Source organism: Simochromis diagramma, unplaced genomic scaffold, assembly GCF_900408965.1.
Source record: "Simochromis diagramma unplaced genomic scaffold, fSimDia1.1 OVJJ01000288.1, whole genome shotgun sequence".
Lineage (NCBI taxonomy): Eukaryota > Metazoa > Chordata > Actinopteri > Cichliformes > Cichlidae > Simochromis > Simochromis diagramma.
In genome coordinates this window covers 38,253-61,931 of record NW_024386999.1, presented here as the reverse complement: position 1 = coordinate 61,931, position 23,679 = coordinate 38,253, and the positions used below count along the sequence as shown (strand labels likewise).

Here is a 23,679-nt window from a genome sequence, read left to right as displayed (position 1 = left end):
TCCATTGTAGATGACACTGATGATGGCTTGGTTTTTTGGGAAGATAGCTGTTATACTTGTTAACGATTCTGGATTGTACTTTGTGCTCGAGTTGCATCACTCAGTACTTCTCATTGACCTTGGACTTCACTGCTTGCGTTGCCCTACAGAAAGAAGTGTGTGTGTAAATGCTGACAGTCTGATGGATTATTACCCACTACCACTTTATAACATGGCAGGCCTTTTTGTTGTCTCCCTACACCATTCAGTTTCCTCTTAATTCTTTTTCAGGGATGGAAATTGAAGAGGAACTCACAAGGCTCCTGCCGGCACTAGACAGAGAGAAAATAATCTGCATTGTAGAACATCTGACGGACGTTATTGGTGTACAACAAAAAAGTGATCTTTTGTTTGTGGAGGCAGAAGATCTCAAACCCTTTCTCACACCAATTCAAATACGTAAACTACTTCTTGCATTTAAAGAAGGTTTGTGTAGGTTCTGTATAAATCATAGACTTGAGTCTATGATTTGAAGGTCACTCATAGACTCATATGTCACTGATTAGCTTGATTAGCTTTTTTTTTTCTCTTCACCATACTACACATGTACTTTGACAGTATAATATTGAAGAGCGTTTTGGGGCTCACATTGTCCGGTAGATAATTAACACGGAAAACATAAACAAAAGTAGACACTAAATCTAACACCATTAACCTTTCATTGGTAGTGGTACAACTAAGGGTTTGAAGTTGTGACATACTGTAAAATATATTGACTCAAGGTTTTTTCAATGCAAGACCTTGAGTTTGTAGTTCTTTTGCAGTCCTGGGATTGCTTCTTTTCATCTTCAGACAAGGTCCCCAAAACTGCCTTGCCGTTACTACTCAATCCTAATTGAAGGGTTCATCTTTTAGTGAGGACATATTTGTTGACATAGTAGCTATTTAAGGTAGCTTTTCCAATGATCTTTATTTATTTATTTATTTTTTTAGATGGCAACAGACCAGAGAACCTGAATGACACCATTACTCTGGAGCCTTGCCCTGCTGCATCAGCTGAAACATCAAGCCATCCACCTCACCCCTCCTCCTCCACGTCCACCACTATGTACAACCATTACTCCAGCTCTTGGGTCTCACACTTACAGATTCCTTGGGAAAGATTTCCACTCCGACTGTCGCATGCAATCACAAGAGGAGACAGAGCTCATCCAGAGGACAGGAGAAGTATGGTCAGAATTGTTGTGGAGGCCATGCAAGTTCACTGCAGAAACCCTAAACGTGCATCATGTGAAGAAGTTGCTAAAATCATTGTAAACAGATACCCTCAAACATCTGCAGATCTTACTGAAAAGGGAGAAAGACTGGGTTGTGGACATTATTCACTACTAAGAAGCATCAAATCGTCTTCGTCAAACAAAGAGAACCAGGAATGAGGAAGACTGCAGTCCCAACAGTAGTGCAACCCCACCTAAAAAAGTTAGATGCCTTGTTGATAGCTGACCCACACTGATCACAGAGATGCTTTTTGACCCCACTGTGAAAGAGTTCATGTCGTTTTAAGTCACCTGACGTGGGGAAGCTTCTCCCACATTCTTTGCAGTATTTCAGTTTGTCGCCAGTGTGTTTACGTTGATGTAATTTTAGGCCGGCTTGCTGACTGAAAGTCTAAAATACTTAGTCATTTGTTTAATTGTAATTTAGCATTATATAACTCACATATAAAACTATCAATTGTAATTTTAAATGGTTTAAAAGCATGTAGAAGAGCATATTTAGGCAAGTTTCTCCTTTTGTTATCAAGAAGCACAGACAAAAAGGAAAAAAAACTGAATCATTGATCATTGGTCCCCACCAATGCCAAAATGAAATCTACACCCACTGTCTCTTCCATTGCCGTTTCACTCCAAACGTAACAAATGTCCAACTCAGACACTGTTCTCAATTTGCATTCACACACAGTGAAGTTGCAGCTTGTTGGAAACGCATCTCCATCCATCCAGTCATGATGATGGTGTTTTCTCCTTGCTGATGCCTTTTGCACATACTGCTGTTGCTGTTGGACCCCTCGCTGCTCAGGATACTGCTGTTGTCTCTTGACCTGCCATGTTGTTGCTTTTGGATCTGCATTTCACGACAGTCAAGTGGAGGGTGCGTCTGTCCTCTCAGTAAGTGAGTGAGACAGTAGACAGTGGTGAGGAGGGCTGTGCGAAAGCAAAAACACATAAATATGCCTGACACCCGTAAACGAAGCAGCATCTGGCTGCAGTTTAAAGACTTTTTTGTCTGTCTTGGTCTTGGTCTCGTCTCGACTTCGTCTCATCTTGGTCTTGGTCTCGGTCTTGGTCTCATCTCGACTTCGTCTCGACTTGTTCTTAGTCTTGTCTAGGTCTCGATACCCTCTGGTCTTGGTCTTGGTTTAGGCGGTCTTGACTGCAAGTCTAGTTGCACCAGTGGTGCCATGAGCAGTATCTATCTGCTGCTCATCAGCTGCTATGCCGTGGTTATTGTCACAATGTGGTGTATTTGGATCACTCAATCCTAAGTGGATATGGATATGATCCAGGATTGGATGTTTTGTATAAAATTTGAAAGGAACAATTGTTCCTTTCCCCTTTGCTGTGTACTCTGCTGATGCTGTTTTCAAAACCTACCACACTCATGTACAGTATCAGTGTCACACTGAGATATTTCAAAGATAATAATAATACATTTTATTTGAAAGCGCCTTTCAAAACACTCAAGGTCACTGTACACATTAGAATAAAAAGCAAGATAAAAGCAAGCAGTTCACACAATCGTAAAAGCATAAGACATAAACTAATAAAAGAGCAGAGTGGGAGGTTATGTGGGATAAGCTATTTTGAACAAGTGAGTTTTGAGTTGGGACTTAAAGAGAGAGAAGGAAGAGATGTTTCTTAAATCAGGAGGTCGGGAATTCCAGAGTCGTGGAGCAGAGCAGCTGAAAGCCCTGCTCCCCATGGTGGCAAGACGGGGGGAGGGGACGGAGAGTGAAAGGGAAGAAGTAGATCTGAGACAACGAGATGGGGCGGTGATCTTAACCAGATCAGAGATATGGAGGGGAGAGATGATGAATAGCTTTAAATGTGTGCAAGAGTATTTTGAAATTGATGCCATATTTGACCGGGAGCCAGTGAAGCTGCTGCAGGACAGGAGTGATGTGGTGGATAGAAGGGGTCCTGGTGATGATACAGGCAGCAGAGTTCTGGATGCGTTGGAGCTTGTGGATGGATTTTTGAGTATAAAAATAAGCTGAATAAATACAAATAAAGGGAAAGAGCTGTCCAAACCTCTGTCTCTGACCATCTGTGTTAACACTTGAAATCGGAAACATGTAAATGTAACAAACATGTTAAAAGATAAGAAATCAGGAAGGGGCAAAAAAAGCATTTTGCTAAAAAAAGATTTAGAGCAGAAGTTTTTAAAATGAAGATATATTGCATTTATTTACAATTAAAAACACAGAGCAGAAAGTGTGTTACTGTTTTACATCCACAGACACACAAGAAAAGAAGCAGGCAACATGAGGTCAAGTTATGGCAATTTTATTTTTGTATGTCAGTACATGTATTCAGAATAGAGTTTTTAAAAAACAAACAAACGTCCCAAGTAAAGTTTGGGGGGATTTTTGTGAAAGAAAGGTTGAGAGAGGGGGAAGGAGGAAGATGCTGCTGGGTCAGTTCTTTCTCAGCAGTCTGCTCCAGAATCCCCTCCTGTCCTCGGCTTGCTTTTCTTTTGCCTTCAGCTCTTTTAAGGTTTTGTTGAGCTGCTCCTCGGCATCTTTAAATGTTTCTTTCAGCTGCTGTTTGGCCAGTTTCCCTTTGTGTTTGAGGAGCTCTTTAGCTTCCTTTTTGTGCTTTTGTATTTCTTTAAGTTCATCTTTGCAGCCTTTCTTGGTCACCGTCGTTTCTTTCTTGAATACCTTCAACTCAATTTTCTCTTCTGCAAGTTCCTCTTGCACTTTCATCAGTTCCTTCTTCATGTTTTGAGTGTAACTCTTTGTATCTTCCATTTCTTTCTTTGCTTCCTGTATTTTAATTTTCTCTTCCTCCAACACTTTTTGAGCTTCCAACAATTCTTTCTTCATATTTTCAATCTCATTTTCTGCCTCATGTTTACATTTTTTCTCCTCTTCAAGTTGTTGCTTCACATGCAGTAATTCCTTCCTTAGTGTTTCAGCTTCAGCCATTACATTTGCAGCTTCTTGTGTTTCCAACTGCATTTTCCTTTTTTCCTGTTCAAAAGCTTCCTGCACCTCCTGTAATTCCTGCATCACATTTCCTGCCTCCTTCTTTGCAGTTTGATATTTATTTTTGGCTTCTTGTGCTGTGCTTTTCTCTTCCTCCAATGCTTTTTGAGCTTCCAACAGTTCTTTCTTCGTGTTTTCATTCTCATTTTCTGCCTGTTGTTTTCCCATTTTCTCTCCTTTAAGTTTGAGACCCACATCCAGTAATTCCTGCAATACTACTTCAGTTTCAAACTTTGAATTTTTAGCTTCTCCTCTTGATTTTTCTGCCTCTTCTTTTAATTTGACATTTTCAGCCTGTATCATTTGAAATTTAAAATGAATCAGCTATACTGTATTGTGAGGTGAAACACTCGCCGATCCTCTTCTCGATCTCCCTTGATTCATTTTGGCCTTTTAAACAAAGGAACCAACGTTTTGTAGAGGAGTGAAGTGAAGTTTTCGATGTTTCTTCGTCAGCTGTCGTTTGTCCTGCACAGAGATGCTGCTGTAGATGTGTCTCTAGCTGTGTCTGGATACAATGAAACATGCTGTAACTAAGTGCTTGTGTTGCACAGTTCTACTAAACATTCCATTTCATGCATGCTCCGCCCACATGGTCAGGAATGTCAGGTGCTGCATCTCCAAATGCTGCTCCCGTTGCCTAGCAATAACAGCTGTTTACTTTTTGGGGTCTGGTTCATTGTTTAATAAAGAAAACATGTCCAAGTATTGGGTGCTGAGGCTCAGCGCATATTCTAGCCTGCTGTGTGGGTGGGCAGCTAGAAATCACTGGTGGGCAACATGAGTGAGGAGAAAACTGGAGCAGCCAAGCAGGGAGCTGCAGGTTGCTGGTTTGAGTCTCTGTTCAGATGCTGGTGTCTCCTCTCTCTGAGATGTCTGCAAACAGTCCCAGATAAAACAATAAGGATAATAAACAAACACGTGACTAAAATAACAATTATGACTCTGATGTGTTTCATGTGTAGCAGGATGGCCTCTATACAGCAGTCGCTGCAAGCATCCACATCGCCACACTTACTATTCTTTAAGCAGGCGTGCTGGGCTCCTCCTAAGGAAAGTTTGAAACTTCATTTCCTTCATGCTGGTGAACTTTTTACCAAATATTTTCATCAAAGCTTCTCCATCACTGACAGGGATTGTTTGGATCTTCACACTCATCTCCACCAACCCTAAAAAATGAGTCTCACTTTGCTCATATAATGCCAGGAGTGTCTCCATATTCCACAAAAGTCTATGCAAACATGTAACAGTATCCCATATTCATAGAAATATTATTGATATTATAACAAAAGCTGTCACCAACACAATTGTCCCAAGTGCTTTTTTAAACAGGATTTTCAACCAGAGGATTTCCCTATAGCTTAATTTTTTTAAATATTTTGTACACAACAACAGAATCATTTCAGAAAAACACAAAATGACAGGTGTCAATATTATTTGCCCCACAAAAAAGGTCGAATATAAAAAAATATTGCAAATATTGCACAGTTGAAAAAAAAAGCACTAAAGCTCAGTTGTTCCCGCCCTCCTTTGTCCTCATGTTTCCCCTCCCTCTCCCCTCCAACGAGGAGTTTGATGGTGTTACGGAATCAAATATTGGGGATGGATACAAGAGGAAAAACCACAATAACAACACTGGTCCGTTTGGGTTGAGTCAAACGATGATTTAATGATCACACGCGCGGGAGATGGACACCGTACGCAGACAGCATCAGATCTCAAAATGGTGGAGCATTGATCAAACTCTTATAGCCTCTAGTGGCCCCCACCTAATCATAAAAGCCTAAACATTCACATCCTTTCTCTCACACAGCGCCTAAGCTACGACCTTGGCTCCCTGTTTATCTGCTCCTGCTGAGATGGGGCAGAAAACCTCTCCAGTATGTTCTGTTCTCTTCTAATCAGACAAATAAGGCGATGACTTTCTGCGAACAGTATTTCTTATAACTCAGCAGTATAATGCATCATAAAACAATATCATTCATTCACAATAAATCAGCAGTCTAATGTAATGCAAATCAGCTTAACAAATGCAATAGTTATCACCTTCTTCTAATTCAGGAGAATAATGCAAACTAAAACTACATAATAATTCACAATCTTTAATTAGGGGTCTAACATGGCATAAAATAATATTATAATCCCACACTGGCAAACTTCTCCCGATGTTTCCACTGAAGGGGTTGGAAGTTAAAAAGCGCTGAAGGTTAGGTTTGGAGTAAATCATGGATGTGTGCACGTGTTTGTGTGCAGCTTGTAGTGCAAACGTGCGTGCAGAATTCATGCAGACATGTGTAACTGGTCGTTTTGAGGTAGAAAAGAGTGATGCGCGGTCAAGCTGGTAATTGAAAGTGTCAGTCAGAGTAGAAGAGCATTGTGTAAAAATGCAAGTAATAACAGAAAAGTGCAAGTCATTAATCGCATCACCCTGAAAAACCTGAGTAAGGAGTGCAGCTCCTGATGAAAGGAGGAGCACTGAAAACCAGGAAATGGTGTTTGTGGAACAGTCTGATGACTGAAGCTGGATGTTTGAAGTCTCAGTGAACTGCTTGTCTTTTCCCCACAGCTCCTCCCTCAGCGATGTATATGGCTATATGTTATGAACAATGTGCTGATGTCCGTATCAGGTAACAAACAGCGTGACACAAACGCAGAACATTGTGTCCACTCGATAATATGCTGCTCTAAAAAGGCTCCATCCTGCAGGGAAGTCGGCCCAGCTTTACTCGCACAGCCTGCCAGCTCTGTTTGAACAGAAAGGACATCTGCACAAGAAACACAGCAGCCTGTCGCTCAGCACCAACCGCCTCACTGAGCGGATCAGTCTCAGGTACGACACGCCATCACAGATGTAGGGAAACAGGAGCTGTAGGTGCAGCAGTATTAATAATGTCATGTATGATGCTACCACCTGATTTTGAGGAAGGAGGATACTGTAAACCCAATTTTGTCTGCTTGTTCTGACCTGGATATTCTCTGTTGGCCACAGAAAGTTTGCCATATCTGTAAAGATTCCTGACACTAAAGGTTGTAGGAGGTGCAGTGTAGGTAAGCAGTGCAGAGTTACTCTGGTCAGTCTGTTTGTTCATGGAGAACAACTGCAGACACTTAGTCCTGCTCTCTCTGTTTCAGCAAGAAACCCATACACAGATAGCACATTTCTGTGCGGGGCTGTCCCATCTGGCCTGGTTTTACTCTTGTGGTATGAGCCTCTTCAGAAGTTCATGCATCTAAAGGTTTGTACAGATATGTCGAACTTGCCACCTGAATAAATGTCTTCCTTTCTAACTCTAACCCTATTTCCACAATGCAAACCAGCCATTAGACCTGAATTACATAAAAGTAGACAGACAGCATATCAAAATCTGAAGCATGCATTGTTTTTTTTAATAACATATGCATACTTTTTATTGAAGCCCAACAAGATTTTAGAGACTAAATAAAAGAAACGTTGTATAAACGCCGTCCAAAAACACCAACAGCACCTTCTCTGTGTCCAAGCTCGTGTAACTGAATGGTTACCATGTGTTTTCTGTGCTACAGGAACAGTGTTATCAGCACACAGTTCAACGCCAGCATGCACCATTAGATCACATAGCAGACTAATTGACAGGTTTTTTGTGAATGTCTCGCACATTTCATGAAGATAATGTATGTATTGTGAGAACAGAGCTCTGTGTTAAGCCTGTCTGCAGTCCTAACACAGTGCTGCTTGGAGAAACACCCCTGTGTCACAACATTATGGAAAAGTGGCATCAGTCCAAAGACGTGCAGTTAGGGGACAGGTTCATTGGAAACGCTAAATTGCCCATAGGTGTGAATGTGTGCGAATGGTTGTCTGTGTCTATGTGTTAGCCCTGCCACAGACTGGGACCTGTCCAGGGTGCACCCCGCCTCTCGCCCTAAGACAGCTGGGACAGGCTCCAGCCCCCCGCCACCCTGAAAAAGGATAAGCGGAAGCAGATGGATGGACAGATGGACGGCTGGATGGACGGCTGGATGGATGGATGGGTGGATGGACGGATGGATGGACAGATGGACGGCTGGATGGATGGACGGCTGGATGGATGGATGGATGGATGGACGGCTGGATGGATGGACAGCTGGATGGGTGGATGGATGGATGGACGGCTGGATGGATGGGTGGATGGATGGATGGCTGGATGGATGGACGGCTGGATGGGTGGACGGATGTACGGATGGGTGGATGGATGGCTGGATGGGTGGACGGCTGGATGGATGGCTGGATGGATGGACGGCTGGATGGGTGGATGGATGGACGGCTGGATGGACGGGTGGATGGATGGATGGATGGATGGACGGCTGGATGGACGGCTGGATGGATGGATGGATGGACAGCTGGATGGATGGATGGATGGACGGCTGGATGGGTGGATGGATGGATGGACGGCTGGATGGACGAGTGGATGGATGGACAGCTGGATGGATGGATGGATGGGTGGATGGATGGACGGCTGGATGGATGGATGGATGGATGGACGGCTGGATGGACGGGGTGGATGGATGGGTGGATGGGTGGTGGATAGATGGATGGACGGACGGGTGGATGGACGGATGGATGGACGGATGGACGGGTGGATGGATGGACAGACGGATGGATGGATGGACGGCTGGATGGACGGTTGGATGGATGGGGTGGATGGGTGGGTGGATAGATGGATGGACGGACGGGTGGATGGACGGATGGATGGACGGATGGACGGGTGGATGGACGGTTGGATGGATGGATGGGACGGCTGGATGGACGGGTGGATGGGTGGGTGGATAGATGGATGGACGGACGGGTGGATGGACGGATGGATGGACGGATGGATGGGTGGATGGATGGACAGATGGATGGATGGGTGGATGGATGGATGGATGGATGGATGGGTGGATGCATCGGTTTATCTTTAATCTCAAGATTTACTAATCATACAAGAATTCTGTTGCACTGTTTTGGACGGTTGTATGAACAGGTTCAGCTCAGGTTTAACAAGCATCACTTCACCATCATGAGAATTTATTAAGTTTTTCTTGTTTCCTTGGTGACTGTTTCACAGCAACTCGCCATCAGGCTCCCAGATTCTCTTCCGATATGTGAACTGCTGGTGTTGGCAACAGATGAGTTTCCTCAGCTGTGTGTTGGAGTGAGAGACTGTAGTAATGATAAACCACCAACCGGCCAACAGCTCAGGTTTGATATTATAGAGCTGAACGGCGCTCCTGTTCCAGTGCCAGGTAGGACCGTTTCTGAATTTCTCTGCTGACTTCCTGAAGCTTCAAGCTTCAACTTGTTTCAACAAGCTTCCTTCTTTCCGTGCGTCAGGAGATAGTGGAGCACTCAGAGCCGTGCAGGTAACCCAGCTGGACCGAGACACTGTTCTCATCACCTTGGAAAGTAAGTCCGCTCGCATATTGTGAATCCTTCAAATGTCTTTCGTGCTCATTCTCAATCTGTGTACCGTTTGGACAGGAACTGTAAAGATCGTGAACCTGCAAGGACTTCCATCCAGACAGCTGGCTGCAGAAATAGTCTTTGACGTCCCCATTGAAACACTAGGTAGAAATAATGATGTGACAAACAGAGTGAATGAGAGCTGATGTGTGTCCTGAAAGCTGAGTGACACCTCCTGTTCTGTCAGTCTACTTGCAGGATAGTGTGCTGGCGTTCTGGAAGCATGGCCTCAAAGGGAGGAGTTTCCATTCAGATGAGGTGATGAACTAGTAAATTCATCCAACGTTGGCTGAGCTCGTATCATGTGCTTATCATATTTGTTCTAAGTCATTACACATGTGAATTTTCACTTTATGTGCAGGTAACACAAGAAATTACAGATGAGAGTCGTGTGTTCAGAGTTCTGGGAACAAACAGGTATGTTAACAGTATGCTGACAAGAGCTATCAATCACTGTGAGAAACTAGTAATCCTAGTACATCAGAAGTAATCAGGATAGTATTTTTCTTGATACTATTGTTAATAGAGCTGTAAGTGATTTTCAGAGTAGCATGTGGAAGTAGCAAAGATAATGGACGTTACCCGGAGTTTTCCACTGTGAAACCAGGAATAACAGCTTAAAAATGTTGTTGGATTTCTGTGATCTAAATCATTGTCAGCCTGGCAGGCAAATAGCGTGGACACCAAAGTTTGTGAACGTGATAACCTGAGAACAAAGACATGTAGGATTTTAAATCGGTACCATAGGTGTGTCTACTGGGAGGCTGAGGCTTAGCGCTGGTGGCTGCCAGTACTAAGTATTATTATACAACTGTGCCAACCCTTATTTAGTTGATCTTATCTTCTTTCCTTGTGTTTCAGTTAGTTTTTACTCAAACTGGGTGTAGAAGGAATCCTCGCAAAGGTTTCTTTTTCTTCTGTGTTATGTTTTATGTATTTCTCAGCTCTTTGCTTCTTTTTTCTACTTTAAACTTGTTTGTATGCTGTTGTGTAAATGTTCACACTTATCATAAAGTTTAAAAAAGTAGTAGGCGTGGTGATGAGCAGGAACAGGAGTAAAACTCCAGTAAGTGTACCAGTACTGTACCAGTGTGTAGCATTAAAGTCAAACTACAGTGGTTGTAGTATCAGTAGAGTAGTGTTAGTACTAGAGGTGGGAGGAGTAGAAGCAGGTGGAGGCACTGGCTTTAGGTTAGTACTGCCTTTCTCTGGTTCTCCTTTACAACTCATCTCCTTCTCATTTGCTGACAATGTGCAGAGACATCATCCTTCAGAGCACACCGACTGATGACCCGTCAGCACTGAGCAGCCTGTACATCCTGACAGGACACGAAAGCAGCTACTGAGAGAGGACACGGGGCTTCTCTTTCGACGGTGTTACCAAAGAAAAGCACAGCCTGTCTGTAACTGTGGGGTGGAAACGATGCTCTGTTTCACTGAGGCTGTGCCAGGAAACGGTTCAATGCTGGGAATGACAAATGTTAGGAAGGTATCCTGCTGACTGTCCAGCCTTCACCTGTACACAAGACACCTGTCAAGGTCCTCGCTGGGGTTATAGTTGATAAAGCTTTCTAGCTTTTCTTGTCTATTCAGCTTACCTGCTTAAATCAGACCTTTCTGTTAAAGCTAATGCAGACTCCACTGATCCGCCCGCTCAGTGTGGACGGGAGAATAACCTGAACATGGCCTCTGGGACATCATCGTACTGATGTTATGAAGCGCTCAGTCAGGTTTTCTTCTTGATCAGACTGAGGGGCAGACTGAGTGTGTTTTGGTGCCTCAACATTCAGTCATATTCTGTAAAGCCATTTTCTGTCTGCATGCTGCACATAAACTCTTTGGACCAGAGTGCTGTGACACCTACACCTTACACCTGCAGGAGCTGCTCGGCCATAGAAAGCTGCTCTGTGAAGTGCACGGCTTTTTTGCCAGTGTTGATTTTATGGGTTTAATGTAATAACTAATTTTTCACATCATCGTCTGAGTCGTAATCCCAACGAGGAAACCTGGAATGTAAAACTTGATGGACGCTCCAGCTGAAGAGTGAAGTGTCAGACTTTTAATGTATCTTTCAAGCATTAGCGTACTTACAATGGCAGAAACAGTGCCACGTCTAAAGCATAGGAGCCATCTTCATCTTATGCTTTCCATTTCATGCAAGTTTTTTCTCATCCTCAGATGGACAGAATTTGGTTTGCTGACTTCATTCAGTCACACCATACTAGAGCATAAAAAGTGGAAATAAACTGGTCTGTAAGAAAGTGTGATGCTTGAAAGTATAGCGTAAGGACAGCAGCAGCACTGCATTTACAGCTGATATGATGACTTCAGCATCTTTAAAGAACTGTGAAGGAATTATCAGTGCTAACACAACCTTAAGCACGTGATGTGACCGTATACACTGCTTACACTTTCAGTATCCTTACTTAAAGAGAACATCTCAGAAAAAAGTACAGTTAGCAAGAAGCTTTGAGAACAAGGCAGTGTTATTGTATGCTAACCACCGTGGTGGTGTAGCTTGTCCTGATAAAAAGTGAATGTGGTCACATTATACTTGTTAACTAAAATGAAAAAATAAAATAATTCCACTACATGGGTAAAGATATTTATGATATTTATGGAAAGGATACTATAAAAGTAACACTGGCCTTTCCATGAGAGAAACTTGAAGTACAGTATGCATGTTGAGATTAATGTTTTTTTAATATGTTTTTGCTACTATGTGAAGATGTGATGTTATTAACAACACAGAATAGACAGAAATAAAGATTTTCATATCTCTTGGAGTTTTATGAAGAGTTTGTTGGGTTGTTCTTCTTTGAATGTGTGGATCGATGCTTCTACGATTTATATCTTAATCCTTCAATTTGTAAAAAACATTTTGAATTCCGTTTGAGAAGATAAATGAAGGTTCTTGCGTTCAAGTGGAGGCTCTAGCAGACTGAGAAAGTAACTGCATAACTGTGTTATTCCTGCACCCATAGCAGCAAGTCAGTGAAGGCAGTGATGAGCGCTGATGAGTTCTCAGATCACTCAGTCAGTCTCTGAACATCACCTTTATTGTGATCGCGCACTTTAAGCTTTCATGCCTGTATTTTTGCACAGTTGTGATAATACTGTATTGAAAGAAATCTGTGCACAGACGAACATGGGGTGGCTTTGCTCAGGTAGTAGAGGAAGGTGCTTCAGTCCCCGTCTGCATGCCAAATATCCCTGGGCAAGATACCAACCCAGAGTTGCTCTCCGAATGTGTGTGAACATTACACAGAAAGTGCTTACAGAGAAAAGTGCTTGCGTACACCTGAATGAGGCAAGTTCTTTAAAGTGCTTTGAGTACTATATAAGAACCAGTCCATTTACATCGCCAAAGCACTCAATACTCTCTTTACAAAGTTCTCTGTAGTTTGTTTCTCCAGCACCATATTTGACCGTGGTCAAGTGAGCCCTCACTTACGACAACACAGTCAAGCTAGCCGCACCTAAAATGTTGTTGCACTATTCTTATGCACATTACGGTACGGGTGCCGACTGGCTTAGAAACGCAGTCTTTTGTGTCCTGACACTATTGTACTTCACAATCCACTCCCAGTTTTGGTTCATCTCCACTTTTCACCCTGTGATCCACAGCCCAAATTACTGTACGATTCAGAGAAAATTAACAGTACAATTTACCCAATATACAGTACTGTACTTTTAATATCCTCATCTTTGAGCTCAGATTACACAAAAACTGTAAGAGGTGACAGAGATATTTCACTGGATTCTGACTCTGGGTGACCCCCACTCTTCACCCTGTGATCCACGCCCAAAATTACTGTACGGTTTCTGAGATTGCTGTGTTAACCCTCTCAAGGCAGGCGTTGCAGATATGCAACAGTTAAAAGCTAACAACCTGATCACCCCACATACATATTTCATGAGGTTTTTTTTACTCAGAAGTACCACTGCAGGTATTCTTTTGTGCATTAGCAACAAAAACTTAATTTGAGCCTGAGAGAGGTTAAGTATGAGTATGACAAAGGCTAAGAAAATATACTGCCTGAAATAATATCAAATTTAAACAACAAATTGCAAAATTGCCACACCTGCTGTTATTGCCAGGTGTTCGATAGAGCATTATTTAGTCATAAAAAATACATATCATTGAAATATCATCAGTAAAAGAAATACTCTCACTATGTAAGACATGTTAGCAAATTCAGTTAATAAATAATGTATCAAATCTATACAGATGTTTGAAGGTATAATGCAAAGCATGTTTGTTTCTTATGGCTTACAAATGTGTTTGCCTTTAACATAATTTTGAATCCTTTTGAGGGTGATGCATTATCCATGAAGGTGGGCAATTTGTTCATTGATCTCTGACCCTCGCTGACTCTGACGCCTCCTAATTCTGCTTCCAGCCTTGCTGATTAATTTGTTGTCACTGATGCTGTCACCAGTTGTACACAACATCTCTGTTTGTCCACCAGTCTAATCTGTAATTCAGGTGAACCCAGAATTACCTGCATCTTTGTAATGTTTCAGAAAATATACACTATATGTTGATGGGCATTGTCCCACTTTTCTTTCCTTTATAAGTAAGAATCTCTGTGGTTTTAATGACAATTCATATACAGATTGTGGAGGACATTTAATTCAACACTCAAAAAAGTTCCTCACCAGCAGACTGTAGTACAATTTCAGCCCACCGTTAATAAACCCATCCAATGCAGCGTTATCAGAGAAATTATGCAAGTGTGTTTGTTTGTATGTACTGGTAATCTATTTATCATTTATCATGATTCCTGCTCTGATGATTACTTTCTTCTCCTTCTGTAATTTTAATAGATAAAGGATGTGCACAGACGAACGCTGGAAGTCCAGCAGTTCATCTAAACAAAAGGCACTTAGACTAAAACAGATATAGATACGTTTATCCTACCATAAATCAATAAGACAAGGTACGACCTCTCCACGCTCCCAGGATGAGGGTGTGAATGCCAGAACACTCTGGAATGCACACCAAGCCTTTGCAGACTATTAAGGATCAAACCTCTACCAATCTAAAACTAATTATAAAACTCTAAGCATATATAAGTAGATATTTCTAAGCATAAATGATAATCAACAATACAAAACCTGACAACCTGTAAATTGTAAATAGTGTAAAACCACTGTCATTTAATGGTCGGGCATTGCACAGCTTCAAGCATTTCACCTCATGTCATACTGGGTATGGTTGTGTGTGTGACAAATAAAATTTGAATTTGAAAGTCTTTCCAGGTGAGTTTGATCCAGGAGGGTCTGAAGCCAGAGTCAGACAGAGACTGTGCAGAGACTGTAGAAGGACAGAGCAGCAGCAGAGCAGTCCAGATACACTGATGATCCTCTGTCAGATCCAGAGGGACACACAGGGATGATGCTGGACTCTACATTGTGTCTGACAGTGGAGCTGTTCTCAGAGCAGTTCACTCTGCAGCACTGACAGTCATCTGCACTTCTTCTCATTCCTCTGTCAGTCACTGCTGGATGAAGCTCTCCTCTCCACCTCCCAGTAACATGGCCCAGTCAGAGCGTCTCTACACACAAGCTGCTGCTGCTTCAACCTCTCTGGATCATCAGGACACAGCTCCTCCTCTCTCAGCACACACACCGTCCTGTTTACCATCATCAGCCTCCACCTGCAGAGAGAAGAAGGAAGAGCAGAGGAGATAAACGAGTGTTTCCAGAGACTCTTCATCAGCTGTCAGTCAGTGATGCAGCACATCCAGTATAAAGAGCAGCAGGGACTTCAGTGCTGGGACTGTACTAGGACTCATTGTTGCTTCACTTTTTCTAATCTTTGGATTTTTATTGAAGTTGATGAAAATGTTTTTCCCTCCTAGTTTGAGTTTGGACTTTCATTCATTAGAAGAACCTTGGTGTGTCCACTCTGAGCTCTGTAGGAACCCCAACAACAAGCCCAACAATCCAGATGGACGGTTCCAGCTGTTAACTGGAGGAATTCCATCCAAACATCTGCTCTCACTAAATTCTTCCTCACCTACAGACTGTGTTCTTCACTGCTTTAAACTTGGAAATGAATGCAGTCATTGGTCTGCGTGCTGCTTTGTTCAGAGAGCTGATTGGCTGTTGACAGTGTTTGATCAGAGCGTGTCAGCCGTTACTATGGTGACCATAAAGGTAAGAAACAGGAAGTGTTTGTGTCCAATCCTGAAGCCTGTCACCATTCTCCTCTCACAGCTTCACTGAGAAGCTGCAGCTTTACAGGAAACACTGGATCTTTGTTTCATACTGACTGTGTTTAGTACAATACTGCTGACAGCACCACCCACTCACTCCATCACTCTACTGACCTCAGAGTCTCCAGTCTGTAGTCTGGACTCTGCTGAAGATCAGACAGCTGCTTCACATCTGGATCCTTCAGGTTGTTTCCGCTCAGCTCCAGCTCTCTCAGATGGGAGGGGTTGGACTTCAGCTGCTGCTGCCAGATAATCACAGCTGATCTTTGACAAACCACAGTCCATCAATCTGTATAAAGAATGAAAGATGTAAGTTTATTAGACAAAGTGTGAGCTTGAAATCATTCAGTGTTTCATCATCTGTTCAGAGCTGAAGAAGGTTCAGAATGTAGAAGTTTAGAAAATGGAAACTCCAAACAGCTGAAGCCAACAGGAAGCAGCTTCAAACAGGAAACTGTGCAGAGTTTCAGACTATATGTCCTGATGCAGCCAGTTGGATTTTGGAGATTTGAATCTCTGTTCTGTGACTAAGTCCTTGAATCATTTCTTCCAGTTGGTCCAACAAGACAGACTAAGTGTTGGACATGTGTTGTGGCTCCATTAGGGGAGCTTCTAAATGTGATGTGATGGCCCCTCTGGGTCTGTCAGGTCACAGGACTGAAGAGAGCTCAAACTGGGCACACAGTTGTTCCAGTCTGGACCAAAGACTCTATACTGGGACTGAGGGACTGCTTTGACTGCACCCACTGGGACTTTTTAAAGGCTCATGTTCTCACTTAGATCATCGATTTCTACTTACATTTCTTTCTGGGAAAAATGGGGATTACTTTGAAAACAGGAAGTATTTTCCCCAATAAGCAGCCCTGGATTAGTAAATCACTCCAACATGTTCTCAGGCAGAAGAAGCTGTCTTGTTATGAGGGAGAGAAGAAAAAGATTGAGGCACAGAAACTTGTTGAAAGAGAGATAAAGCAGCTAAAATCAGGTGTAAAAGTAAAGCAGAGGATGAGCTGAATAAAGGACACTCAAGGCTGGCTTGGAAAGGAATGAAGTCCATGGTGGGGATGCAGAACAAGGAGCAAAGATGAATGTGATGCTGAATCAGCAGAAGACTTGGACTCATTTGATTCCAGCTTTGATATCATTGATTTCAATGAAGAGCTTTGTGATTGTAGCAAAGGGCTGGTAGCTCTGAGAGTCCCACTGATGAGGTGTTTGTGTGGAAATCTCTTAGTGGGACCAAAGAGAGAAAAAGCCCTGGTCCTGATGCTGTGGGAGGGAAATGATTGAAGTGTGCTGTGAGGAACTGACTGGGAGGTTTTCACACATTTTCCAGTCCTCCTTGGAACAACAGGAAGTTCCCAGCATATGGAAACAAAGGTTAAGTGTCCTATGGCACTCAGTGATGATGGTGCTGTGGCCCCACCACCTCCACCTCTTTGTAAAGGAACTAACTGTAATCTGAAGCTTCAAATGGAACTAAGACTTCCTCCACTAGGTGGCAGTGTCTGATGAGAAAGTGTTAGTGGAGCTGGCCTGGAGTCAGAAACAGGAAGATGCAGGATTTGGGCTGAAATGGGGAAAAGTGGTTAGCACTAGTGCCTTAAAGCAAGAAGGTTGTAGGTTGAAGCTTGTTGGCCTTTCTGTGGAGGTTGGATGTTCTCCCACAGTCCAATGAAATGCTGCTTAGGTTCATTGGTGCTTCTAAATTGGCTGTAGGTGTGGATGTGAGAGAGTGCTTCTCTGTCTCTCTCTGTTGGCCCTGTGATGGACTGCTCACCTGTGCAGGTGGACCACGCCTCTTGCCCTATGACAGCTAGGGCACAGGCTGCAGCCCTGTGAGCCTAAGCTGAATAAACAGTTAGCAAAAATGATCCATAGATGGCCTGAAATCCCCCAGTTAGCAGTTTGGTAGATAGCTATGACATGCTAATCCCATCCAGCAGCTGTATTCTACCTGTAAGCTGATCCCTGCTGAGCCAAAGCACTTTTTCATATACAAATTACAACCTTTAATAGAAACCTATTGGTCAGCATCTTATTAGCCTGCTGTTAGCTTCATTCCACAGAAAACTGAGAGAAACTAACAGAGTTGATAAAGAATAAAGAGAAATGTGCTGATTTAAAGCCTTTGAAGTGCTTCAGATGATCTCTGTCCACTTCTGTCCACTCATTCATTCATGTAAGCTTTCTAATGCAGCTTTGATCTTCACAGTCTGCTTTATGAAACTCATTCTAACCCTGAATGTCAGAGTGTTCCTCCTTCTCTTTCCCATCATTCATGCTGGCAGTGGAGGAGATTTGGATGTTGGACTGTGTTTTGGATGATGTGTGTATGTTTGTGTTGGACTGCTGTCTGTAAAGCAAACGCACATTTTGCTTTGGATTTCAGTGTCAGACAGACTTTAAGGTGGAATGAAGAGTTGGAGAGTTTCACAGTGAATTATCCAGTGGAGGATTTTTCTTCTTCTTTGAAGGTTTGAAATGTGAACATTGTTCTGCTGCAGTCAATGGACTAAACCAGAGAAGAAGAAAACAGACTTTACCATGAAGATCCTCAGTGTGGATCAGTATAATATCAGCCTGATGTCTGCAGTTTAGTGTCAGCACAACTTTCACATCATATTCATCTCAGCACAACTAAAACATGCTGACTGACCTCAGAGTTTCAAGTCCACATCCTGGACTCTCCAGGAAACCACACAGATGCTTCACTCCTGAATCCTGCAGCTTGTTGTTGTCGACCAGTAGTACTCAGGTCCAGCTCTCTCAGATGGGAGGGGTTGGACTTCAGTGCTGCTGCCAGATAATCACAGCTGATCTCTGACAAACCACAGTCCCTCAATCTGTATAAAGAATGAAAGATGTAAGTTTATTAGACAAAGTGTGAGCTTGAAATCATTCAGTGTTTCATCATCTGTTCAGAGCTGAAGAAGGTTCAGAATGTAGAAGTTTAGAAAATGGAAACTCCAAACAGCTGAAGCCAACAGGAAGCAGCTTCAAACAAACACAACAAGAGAAAAAACTCTGAATGTTTCACATTAAAGTCGTACATTTATCATAAAAACAGGACAAAGACTTGAAAAAGTCGTGTTTTTCCTTCCAGGAACCACAAGGCTTCACTTTTAAAGGTGAAGTGTGAAAGAAATGGACATATTTGAAGTCCAACACCTTTTTCCAGTCACATTATTAAAGCAGACAAACTACAAGCTCATTTTCATTCCAACAAGTCATCTTCTGACCTGGACTAACAACACTGGTCTCTATGTGCAGCTGGCTGTGAGACCAGTGCTCAGGGAGCGTCTACAAAGTGCAACACTGAAAGAACATCACACACTCATTTGCTTCCAGCACTTTCACACAAACATCTACTGTCATTATTGTCACCAAACTCTGTGGATCCTTTATTGCAAATTCAAATGGGATCAAATGGTCAGACAAAAGAGGGTTATGAGGAAATATGATGAAATGTTGTGTATTAGCAGCAAGTTATTGAATCATTTTCCTCAGAAACCAAACAAAATGATTGACAAACATGTTTTTACAAACTCAGTGTTGGACTTGGATCAGCAGGATAAGCTGATGTTTAAAGGCATTTGAGTCTCGCTGTATGAGAGTCCAGTTATTACTCAATATTTATGGATGATGTTCTTTCAGTGTTGCACTTTGTAGACGCTCCCTGAGCCTCACAGCCAGCTGCACATGGACCAGCTGACATTACCCAGCATTAGAGGCGGCTGTAAAAAAATGGATTTTCCTATTTAAATGGTTTTAATTTGAATAAAGCGATGTTGATTCATTCAATCCTGAATCGATTTTTAATATAAATGTATTTTGCCAGAATCTCAGGTTAAAGCTCCCAAAAGTATTTCAACAACAAGCAAACAGATAAAACAGTAAATGAGAGCAGCTAAACACACAAAGATGGAAACACAGAGCGTGGATCGTTCACTCGACGGCACGTACACGGACACGCCGTCGGGGCTGAAAGTGGACAGCTCACAGATCCTGAAGCTGCAGGTTTCATCTGTCTCCAACCAAAACTGACTGAACCAGCAGCAGAAGAAGATCCAAACTACGCTTTACGTTTGATGAACATCGTCATGAATTCTCTCTGACTTTGACGTTTACTTCCTGCACAGCTCTCTCTCTCTCAGTGTACTTCAAGAACAGTTTACCTTCAAAAATCTGTTTCCTGCATTATTCACTGCTTATTACGCACCAGTCTGCTGTTGTGTTCACTGCTGTCGGCCTCCCAAAACAAAGCCTCATTTCTGCTGTTCAATACTGAAGAAATTTAAACCTTTTAAAATGATGACAGATTACAAACTCTCAGCTGTGTCTGTAATCAAACCTCTGTAACTTTGCTTCACTTCAGCAGCATCAGCTCATGTTCACATGTTGATTCATGGTTTGCTTCAGTTTTTGATGGACTGCAGAATATTTTGAAGGTTATCTGCTATAAAAAGCCAGAACAGGAAAATCTGCTTCATGTGTTTCTGTTTGATCCTCAGTGACTTTGACACAAAGGCCTCTGCTGTGATGATCACACCTCTGATCAAGTCTCACAGTGTCAGCTTTGTTTTTATACATATGGATATGTGCTGATAAATGATCAGAATTATAATATTTCCCACTGTCTGCTGTGTGCCGTGACCTTTGACCTGCTAAAGACAGTCAGCTGTGGATTATTCATTGTTGTGTCTGATACTTAGAACTGTGAGGAAGAACACTACACAGTTAATCAGGGTCCCCTCTCTCTGAATCAGGAAAGGTGGGCAGGCCGCGTGTGGGCCGCGGGCCATACGTTGAGTCTCACTGTTTGAAATGTGAACATTGTTCTGCTGCAGTCAATGGACTAAACCAGAGAAGAAGAAAACAGACTTTACCATGAAGATCCTCAGTGTGGATCAGTATAATATCAGCCTGATGTCTGCAGTTTAGTGTCAGCACAACTTTCACATCATATTCATCTCAGCACAACTAAAACATGCTGACTGACCTCAGAGTTTCAAGTCCACATCCTGGACTCTCCAGGAAACCACACAGATGCTTCACTCCTGAATCCTGCAGCTTGTTGTTGTAGCTCAGGTCCAGCTGTCTCAGATGGGAGGGGTTGGACTTCAGTGCTGCTGCCAGATAATCACAGCTGATCTCTGACAAACCACAGCCCTCAATCTGTATAAAGAATGAAAGATGTAAGTTTATTAGACAAAGTGTGAGCTTGAAATCATTCAGTGTTTATCATCTGTTCAGAGCTGAAGAAGGTTCAGAATGTAGAAGTTTAGAAAATGGAAACTCCAAACAGCTGAAGCCAACAGGAAGCAGCTTCAAACAAACACAACAAGAGAAAAAACTCTGAATGTTTCACATTAAAGTCGTACATTTATCATAAAAACAGGACAAAGACTTGAAAAAGTCGTGTTTTTCCTTCCAGGAACCACAAGGCTTCACTTTTAAAGGTGAAGTGTGAAAGAAATGGACATATTTGAAGTCCAACACCTTTTTCCAGTCACATTATTAAAGCAGACAAACTACAAGCTCATTTTCATTCCAACAAGTCATCTTCTGACCTGGACTAACAACACTGGTCTCTATGTGCAGCTGGCTGTGAGACCAGTGCTCAGGGAGCGTCTACAAAGTGCAACACTGAAAGAACATCACACACTCATTTGCTTCCATCATCCAACCTGAAGAGGAAACAGAGACGCCTCCCCTTCAAAGTAAAAGCTGCTCCTTTTGGACACAGTATCAAAGAAAGTCTACAGTATAACATAGAAAAGACAGAACAAAGTTTTGGTTGTTTTTAAATTGTGCAGAAATGAAACTACACTAAGCTCAATTATGTGACAGACATTTCATCCCATGTCAGTTTGGCCTCATCCTGGGCCGGATTATCCAGCACACACTCTGACCACAGGCCCAGGGGCCACGCACAGCTGGGCTCCATCCAAGAGACAGGAAACAAACCAACACAATAATAAAAAGCACCATGTGATCTTCTTACATCTTCAAGACAAACATAGTAAAAACATGAGCATATTTGTTTCCTGATAAAATGATGTGACAGGTAGAACAGAGTAAAGTGGTGGTGTTACAGCCTTTCTCCCCTCTGCTGCCGAGGCTGTTAGTCTCTCCCAAACTCAGCTACAGGACTTCCAAATGAATGAAAGCAGCAGAAGTGGCTTTACAAATGAAAGAGGAAGAGGAGAAGAAGAGGAGAGGGAGGCCACCCTGACCATCACTCCAGCTGAAAACATCACACTTCCATTAAAGTTGGTGAGAAAATGTTGAGCAGGATGAGCTGCTGGCTAATCTGGAGGCTGTAGCAGCAGCTCACAGTCACAGTGGATTTCCACTCATGAAAAAGCTCTGGCTGCTTCATTTCTCATCTCATATCAGAGACTTTAATGCTTCACTGAAGCTGTACTGTGATGCTTCCATATTCCAGTGAGGCCTCCATAATGATTTCAGCTGTTCTGTACACACACTGTGTGCCCTGTATGGCTCAAAGTCTCTGCAGCCTGTTTTTATCTGCTATCATCAGATCTTCATCATCCTCATTCACATCCCTCACACACTCTACAGCCTCATCAGCACTGACTTCATCTTCACTGACTGATGGAGCACAACATGAACCTGTGGAGGCTGAAACACTGTCCTGTCAAACATCTCCCCGTCACCACTCCACTTCTGTCAGCCTTTAAATGAACCCTGCTCAAGTCTGTCACTTCTGTTTGGAGCCAAAAGGAAAAACTGTTGTTCAGTCGTTTGGAAAGACAACATTTCTGAAAGCACTCAAACTTCTTCACATTTGTCTTCAGACACATCCTGAACATTTAGGAACTAAAGAAAGTTTCAAACATCAATCAAAGACCTGAAATATAGAAAAACAACAACAGCCTGCAGTCAGTGAACTCACCTCAGAGTCTCCAGTCGACAGTTTGGACTCTCCAGTCCAGCACACAGAAGCTTCACACCTGAATCCTGCAGGCTTGTTCTCACTCATGTCCAGCTCTGTCAGATGGGAGGGGTTGGACTTCAGAGCTGAGGCCACAACTTCACAGTGAGACTCTGAGAGTCCACACTCAGTCAGTCTGTGATGATAGAAAATATAAAATGTGTTATTATAAAAGCAGAAAATCTGCATTATAAACACAGACTGAATGTATATGAAGACAAAACAGAGTGAGGTCATAATCTGATGAATCTGCTCTTCACATCTGTGCTTCAGCTCCTCTTACTGTGTTTGACATGACACAACGATTGAGTCTCTCTCAGACCTGCAGACTTTTAATGAGAATCTTTATTTGGCTTTAATCTGCAGATGAAGGAGGAAGATGGTGTCACATTTAGGCTTCCATAATGTCCACAGTCTGTCACTGAGATCTGATCCAGAGTCAGAGTGAAGACACACATTGGACTGTTTCCTGTTTTGACTCCAGAACATTTTGAATGAGTTCAGCTCAGTGAAGAGTTCCAGCTGGAAAGATGATCTCTGTTTGCTACCCTGCTGTCAGGTACGACTGTTCACGTCCACACGCAGGAAAAACCTTCGTGGAAAAAAAAAACGGAGCAGAAATCTCATCACTGGACAATAATGATGAAATGAACTCAGAGCTGCTGATATCAGATCTGATTTCAGGGGAACGAAACACAGAAATGATTGGCTCATTTTAGCTTTCTGAGCCATTATCTGCTGCTGTGTCGCTAGTTGGCAGAAAATATTGTAATTCCCTGTTCAGGGC

At 42.6% G+C, this 23,679-nt stretch overlaps 1 protein-coding gene and 2 long non-coding RNA genes across 4 annotated transcripts in view; 2 read left to right on the top strand and 1 right to left on the bottom strand.

Moving 5' to 3' along the window:
- The first annotated feature begins 6,383 nt into the window (after positions 1-6,383).
- The window catches only part of LOC120739208 (mitogen-activated protein kinase kinase kinase kinase 2-like), a 39,611-nt gene continuing 22,315 nt past the window's right edge, over positions 6,384-23,679 (top strand). The window contains exons 1-4 of the mRNA XM_040040906.1: positions 6,384-6,876; positions 6,956-7,079; positions 7,239-7,297; positions 7,382-7,485. Of these exons, the coding sequence (XP_039896840.1) occupies positions 6,849-6,876; positions 6,956-7,079; positions 7,239-7,297; positions 7,382-7,485 (315 nt within the window). The 5' untranslated portion in view covers positions 6,384-6,848. The remainder of the gene's footprint in view (positions 6,877-6,955; positions 7,080-7,238; positions 7,298-7,381; positions 7,486-23,679) is intronic.
- Positions 9,883-12,499, top strand: LOC120739209. The gene is made up of 3 exons (XR_005697140.1): positions 9,883-9,965; positions 10,069-10,124; positions 10,966-12,499. It is a non-coding gene; the product is annotated as an uncharacterized LOC120739209 (long non-coding RNA).
- The window catches only part of LOC120739211, an 11,721-nt gene continuing 3,271 nt past the window's right edge, over positions 15,230-23,679 (bottom strand). Inside the window, exons 3-5 of one of the 2 annotated variants that reach the window (XR_005697143.1) lie at positions 22,854-23,028; positions 16,046-16,220; positions 15,230-15,370 (exon numbers count right to left, since the gene is read on the bottom strand). This is a non-coding gene — a long non-coding RNA (uncharacterized LOC120739211). Of the gene's footprint in view, positions 15,371-16,045; positions 16,221-22,853; positions 23,371-23,679 lie in introns of those variants that run through there. The other variant, XR_005697142.1, reaches the window with a different exon arrangement.